Source organism: Echeneis naucrates, chromosome 10, assembly GCF_900963305.1.
Source record: "Echeneis naucrates chromosome 10, fEcheNa1.1, whole genome shotgun sequence".
Taxonomy (NCBI): domain Eukaryota; kingdom Metazoa; phylum Chordata; class Actinopteri; order Carangiformes; family Echeneidae; genus Echeneis; species Echeneis naucrates.
In genome coordinates, this window is record NC_042520.1 from 11,449,418 (window position 1) to 11,455,681 (window position 6,264).

At 38.6% G+C, this 6,264-nt stretch overlaps 2 protein-coding genes across 3 annotated transcripts; one reads left to right on the plus strand and one right to left on the minus strand.

Annotated features, from left to right (window-relative positions):
- Nucleotides 1-163: 163 nt before the first annotated feature.
- polr2g (RNA polymerase II subunit G) lies at nucleotides 164-3,837 on the minus strand. Of its 2 annotated transcripts, none has more exons than XM_029512557.1 (9): nucleotides 3,272-3,837; nucleotides 2,935-3,133; nucleotides 2,568-2,677; nucleotides 1,917-2,076; nucleotides 1,398-1,448; nucleotides 1,230-1,295; nucleotides 941-1,012; nucleotides 731-764; nucleotides 164-510 (listed from the first exon to the last, which is right to left on the minus strand). In XM_029512557.1, the coding sequence occupies exons 2-9, from the start codon at nucleotides 2,944-2,946 to the stop codon at nucleotides 497-499; spliced, it is 519 nt and encodes a 172-aa protein (XP_029368417.1). In that variant the 5' UTR covers nucleotides 2,947-3,133; nucleotides 3,272-3,837; the 3' UTR covers nucleotides 164-496. The 2 variants fall into 2 exon arrangements, with proteins under 2 accessions (XP_029368417.1, XP_029368419.1); XM_029512559.1 differs by having other exon boundaries at nucleotides 2,935-3,180.
- LOC115049926 (uncharacterized) lies at nucleotides 3,208-5,573 on the plus strand. The gene is made up of 6 exons (XM_029512556.1): nucleotides 3,208-3,357; nucleotides 3,519-3,621; nucleotides 3,711-3,857; nucleotides 3,934-4,033; nucleotides 4,665-4,795; nucleotides 4,929-5,573. Exons 2-6 carry the CDS (start codon nucleotides 3,568-3,570, stop codon nucleotides 5,217-5,219), a joined length of 723 nt encoding a protein of 240 aa, XP_029368416.1. The 5' UTR covers nucleotides 3,208-3,357; nucleotides 3,519-3,567; the 3' UTR covers nucleotides 5,220-5,573.
- Nucleotides 5,574-6,264: the final 691 nt, after the last annotated feature.

Consider the following 6,264-nt stretch of genomic DNA (forward strand, 5'->3'; position numbering starts at 1 on the left):
ACCCGCGTCCACATTGCCGTGATTTTTTTTTTTTTTTTTTATAAGAGCTGTGCCACATTGATTTTTCTTTCTTTTAAAAATACATACATTAAAAATGTATATTTTCACACAAGGAAACTTTGTGTCAGTATGTAATATTAAAAACTAAAAAGGATACAAAATGTAAGAACAAATAAAATGTTTTATTACAATCCACATAAAAAAACAAACCAAACAAACTATATAAAGTTGAGATCTAAATTTGAAAAACAAATGAAAATTGAGTATGAATTGTGTCTGCAGTCTTGGTTACGAGAATATTTTGTTAGAATTTTGCATAACTTCCAATTAAAACATACAAATAAAGACTGTACAGCATGGTGATAAAACAGTAGTAGTTACGGCCCTACACCCCCTGTGACTAATCCTTATCTATCTGTGTAGAAAAATATTCGTTTTAACAAGAAGAGAGGCTACTCCATAAAATGGACCATGTGATGTGAAACCTTGGGATGAATCAGCTCACAAGACCTGGAAATAAAAATTGAAGATAAGATAATGAACAGTCTAAAAGCTGAAAATAATAATTTTTATCTACAGGATGCCTACATTTGTGTCAATACAACCACATTAGCAAAACTAAGGTGATAAAAATAAAAACCCTCTGTTCTCTAAAACTTCTTGTTTGGGCACAGTATTTTTACATATTGTGAGGAATTGTCCATAAAATATTCTGTAGTGTAATACTCACCCAAGTAATCATCCATTAGAGATCCAATAGCAAACTGAAAAACAAACAAACAAAAAAAAACGTGTTTTTTGTTATTTCACATTTGTTTTATAGTGTCTTTTTCATGCACTATGATATAATCACTGTGATACAATCACACAACTTTTCTTGTTATTTTATTCCAGTGGACTAAAATGAAATATAAAATTCCTTTAAAAAGATGATACTCACAATGTCATTCTTGTCTACTCTCGTTCCCACAATCTTGAGACGGATTTCGTCATCTTGCTGGATCACAATGTCCTTGAAAAAAAGAGAAAAAAATGACATGCAGGACTCAACAAGTAAGAGAAGAAGCACTGCTACTACACACTAAAAATTAGATGTTCCAGTCCTGATTGATTACATTTACTGAAAGTTAACGTCTTTAACAACACTTGCACTACAATTCCCTGGCTGTTTACATGTTGTTGTTTTTTTTTGGACAATTGCTTGATTCCTAAATACTGCTAATTCTTACCTCATCAACTGTCTTATAACAAGGAGGATTGGAATTGGGGTCAAACTCCATTTCTGAGGGGATGGACTGCAAAAAGAGCAATTATTTTGAGAAACATCATATATAAAGCAAAACGTGAATCCAAGGCAACCAGTTCTGTCAACAATTACAGAATTTACTATGACTCACATGGCGAGATATGAAGCAAGACATGGGGCCAATTTCAGTAAACAAGCCAACCTACAAGATAAAATGAAAAACTGTCATTTACAGAATGCATTAAAGTTGTTCACTTCAAATGTAATTTAGTTATCAACTACAGAGACATCAAGCCTTCACTCAAAGCATTTACATCTACTGTAAACTAATTACAGGTTGTGTGCTTCAACAATGCACAAATCAACTCATCTGTGTTTACGTTGTAATTGTCTTGGCCAAAATAAAAACTTATGTTTATAATCAATGTAACTGATATCACAATATGTATGACTTTACTTTTGAATGAAATGATTGGTCAGAAACATTCTGCGAGTTTTTGCCATAATACTGTGCACATTTGTTAGTCTCATTTGACGTCATCCAACGATCAATACAAATAGGGCAGCACTTGTGGTAGTGAGCTTCCAAGCCAGCCCAGAGTGCAAATTAAAATTTCCTCATCATACGAAAATTCTGCATAGTAGCCAAATACCCTGTAGTGTCGCTCACCTTGTTAACCTGAGTGACCACAGCGTCCACTACTTCCCCTTTAAATGGCCGAAACACAATGGCCTTGTACTTGACCGGGTACAGGACGAACCCTCTGCCTGGCTGGATTACACCTGCTCCAATGTTATCAATGGTAGTGACTGCAATGACAAAGCCATACCTGAAAGACAAATGATTTACATGCATATGTTAAGATTTTCCTCTGAGAAATGTTAGTTTAAAAGGTAAATATCCAGTATGCATTGGATATTGTCATTGTAACTTAAAACGTCAGACCACTGATCCAGTGCCTTTGACTTTTATTGCCAAGTCAAAACACAAAATAACACGTTTTGGCAATAGGCCAGAAAGATTCTAAATTATCAAAGATAAGCCTACATTTCAAAGGTCATTGTACATAAGACACATATCACTACACAATGATGAGTTCTCTAATAACACTGTCAGCCTTAAATAAAACACTAACAAAATAGAGGGTTTACTTGTTTACCTCTAAGAGTATAGCCTTACGTTTAATTTATTTGATTTATTTATTTAGTGATTCACTGAACCTTCGTAACTTCAGGTCTAAACTAATATATGTTGCGAGTCCAGTCAAAGCAGATAAATGGATTGATCTTTTTCACAGCATTAAGTCTCGCAGTCACTCACTTTCCGGTGCAGGTTCCCTCCACTTCTGTGAAAAGCTTCTGCTTCACAGTGTTGAGCAGGTTCGGACCAAAATATCTGGGATGTAACAATATTTCATGTTCCAACGATATCTGTGGAGGCAAAACAGTGTTTTCTTGACAACATAAACTTTTCCATTGTTAGTGATTGCGCATATTGTATGGTTTCCATTGTTTATGAAGAAGACCTTGTGTGTGTGTACGTTTGGTGATTAAAGCAAAAACTGTTTCAGAAAAGGTTTGTTTAGCTACACTAGCAATGCTAGCCCACGATCACGCTATAAACATCCCTTCGTTAGTCGTAACCGGAGAAAAAAAATTCTTACAGCGAAAATAATGCACACACTTACGTGGTAAAACATGTCGACTGCACTAATCCACCGGGCTTCGATTAACGCTTTTGTTTTGATAAATTGTCCAAACAGCTTTTCACTTCATGAATGAAAACCATTCCCTCGTTTGCGTCAAAGTCGCTTCCGGGTCGGCGGGTCGGCGGTGGAGCATAGTTCTGCCCTGGTTTTTGTCTGTCAGGAGGGGACGCCTGCGGTCCTAATTCAGGGCCACACTCACATTAACCACCACTATAGGCTTCATTTCTATCATATCAAACATAAATAAACCGTTTTATTTGCATGGATTTGCGGACTCTAATCTAGATGGATAAACAAACAAAACAAACAACGACACCTGGGGGCGAGGAGGAACCGCAACAGGAGGGCAGGTGGGACTCGGTACCGTGCTGCTGGAGCAAATCAGGCATTTTCAACAACCAGGTGAGAGATTGACAGCAAACGAAGGCATAATCGTAACTGTAGTTGAAGTATTTGGCCTTCGTGTGATCCTCTAAACCTCCACACATATGCAGACATTAAACGACAGGTGAGTGAAAGTGATGAATAACTGAATGTTTTGAATTTCCTCGATCGTTGTGCAGACTGAAGTTTGGGAGCCGCCTCGGTCACTCCGTCAATCCGTCGGCTGATATGGCGAGTCACCTCGTCGCCAAGTTGGTTCGTCTTCCAGTGTTGGCGCAGTTTGTAAGTTGTCGCCCACTGTTGCGCTGCTGTACTTTGTGCTTGTTTTATTTTAGCTTTGCGTCAGTCGGACTCTCCGGTCCTCCCGACAGGCGTCTCTACCGGGGAGGGAGGCGGCGGCCACGATCAGGAGGTTCTCCAGCGAGGTTCCCCCGGAGAAGATCAGTCGCTATCCGGTCCCCTACAAGAAGGACCTGCCGTATGATATAGTGGCGCTTATGGAGGAAGTGGAGTCTAAGGTGTGTGTTTGTGTGTGTGTATAAAACAACAACAACTCTGATTGACTTCCTGCTAAACTGTAATGTTTGCTCTCAGGGAGGCTTTTTGCCAAATGTCTTCAAGGTCCTCTCTCACAGACCAGCAGAGTTCAGAGCCTTCTTCGCTTACTACAATGAACTCATGAACAAAGAGACAGGTGTGTGTCTATTTATTTCCTCTCTGCAAACTGGATTAACACACACGAGCACAATGAAAGCAGCACCATGGCCCCAGACACAACACTATGTCTAATTCCTGCCATGTTCTGTATACATTGAATTTGTGCATTTCAGCGGGATTCACTCTTTGTGGTGGTCAAGTGCATCATCCACCTTTTTTTGTTGTTGTTGTTCAAGCAAAAACTAAAGTCTTTAACATTGGCAGATTTTACCACAGACTCATCAAGCGGGTATTTTGGCAGGTTCTCACAAAATCTGTGTTTTGTGTGTTTGTTTTAAACTTCACTTGATTATTTGTTGTTGTTTTTTGCTTGTTTGGTGATAGAAACTTTCCGTAGGATATTTCTTCTATGATGTGAATATCTGGAACCTGTCCCAATAAGTTTTACTAATTAATCTGGATAAGTTGAAAACTTAACCATGAAACAACTCAAGTGTGGAACATTGACTGAAAAACTAAAGTAGTCAAGTAAATGATTTTTAAAATAGTCTGAAGTAGCCTTTCTTATTGTTAACCTGAGTTTGAGAAAGCATATCCAACCTCCTGACCAAGTGTCTTATCGTGGGAGATGCTGAGTTATAACTTAAGTGTGTGAATGTGTCTTCCAGGCAGATTAACTAAAGCAGATCGGGAGATGATTGTAGTGGCAACCAGCAACCACAACAAGTGTCTTTACTGTGTCATATCCCATGGTGCACTGCACCGAATCTACTCTAAGAATCCCACTCTTTCTGATCAGGTATCATCTTTCATTTACCCTTACAGCAGCAGGGAATGTTTAAGTCCCAATAATGTTTTCATATGCTCTGTTTCATGTTGGTTTTTTCATGAATGACTACAAAGCAACCAGGCCTCTCCCTACTCTCACCCAGGTCATTGTTAACTATGAGGCTGCAGAGCTGGGACCTCGGGAGCTTGCCATGCTGGACTTTGCAATGGCTGTGTGTCGCTGCGACACCATCACAGAACAGCACTTCAAGTCTTTGGAGAAGGTGGGATTTGACCGTGAGGATGCCTGGGACATTGCTGCCATTGCCGCCTTCTTTGCCATGTCCAACCGGCTCGCCCATCTCACAGACATGAGGCCAAACTTAGAATTTTACAATATGGGCCGTATGCCACGGGATAAGAGTAAGGACAAAACAGAGGGAAAGGGCAAGTGAAAAGGGAGCCATGGAATAGAAATGATCATCAGAGGTCAAAGCTCACATATTAGACTGATATGTCTCGGAGCTAGATGTAGCAAGAAGTGTCTCGTCTCTATTTTATATTTTTGCTTCCTTCACATGAGGAAAATCAAATGTCTTCCAGTATGTGTTGAAATGAGGTGTGGTATCAGATCAAGGGGTTATTTACCTGAAAGAAATGTAAACATTGGCACTACAGTGTAATCGTGGCATATTGGGTATCATAATTCATATCAGTATGATGTATAATGTGACAATCTACATGTGAATGACTCTGGACATTAAAGTGTGTGAGACCTTCTGACTTTGAGAGAGCTATACCTCACTTATAGGTAACATTGTTTTACTGCTATTTGATGGAAACAATTCAAACTTCCCAAGTAGTCATGCATTAAACCTGATTGCACTTTATAACTCACAACTACCAGTTATCTTTTAACTCTCATCACAATGGTTTGTTTATACATTACAAACCTATGAAACACAATCACTTGAAATTTAGACTCTTGATTGCAGCTCTTAATGCAATTCTTGAATTATTTAACTTATGATTGACATAGACAAAATCATTCCTTTTTTTTTTTTTTTTTTTTTGCCTCTGACTGTAACACCACCAGGTGGCATTACATCCATAGACATGTTGGAAAGGCTTAAAGTGGAACAGCTGTGGTATAGGTAAAAAACAATGTGACCTAATGTCTCCAACGAGTCACCAGTTTACATTCATTAATTCTTCTGGCCCCTCTTTCCTCGCAAACATGAATAGGATCATACACAGGCTAATTTCTGTTCAGTACAAAACATTTTCCCAAGTCTGTTTTCAGGCAACCTATTTTTTACCCTGCTGTAGTTTTTCTGTTACATGATCAAAATCAAAATAGACTCCTGGTATCACCAGAAGAAATACTTTGTACGTGCAAGTAACATTAACACACATTGGTGTAACAAAGGCACCAATTTAAGTGCATTTGAAATGTGCCATGCTTAATGGAACATGTAAGAGAGATTCACATAAAAAAAA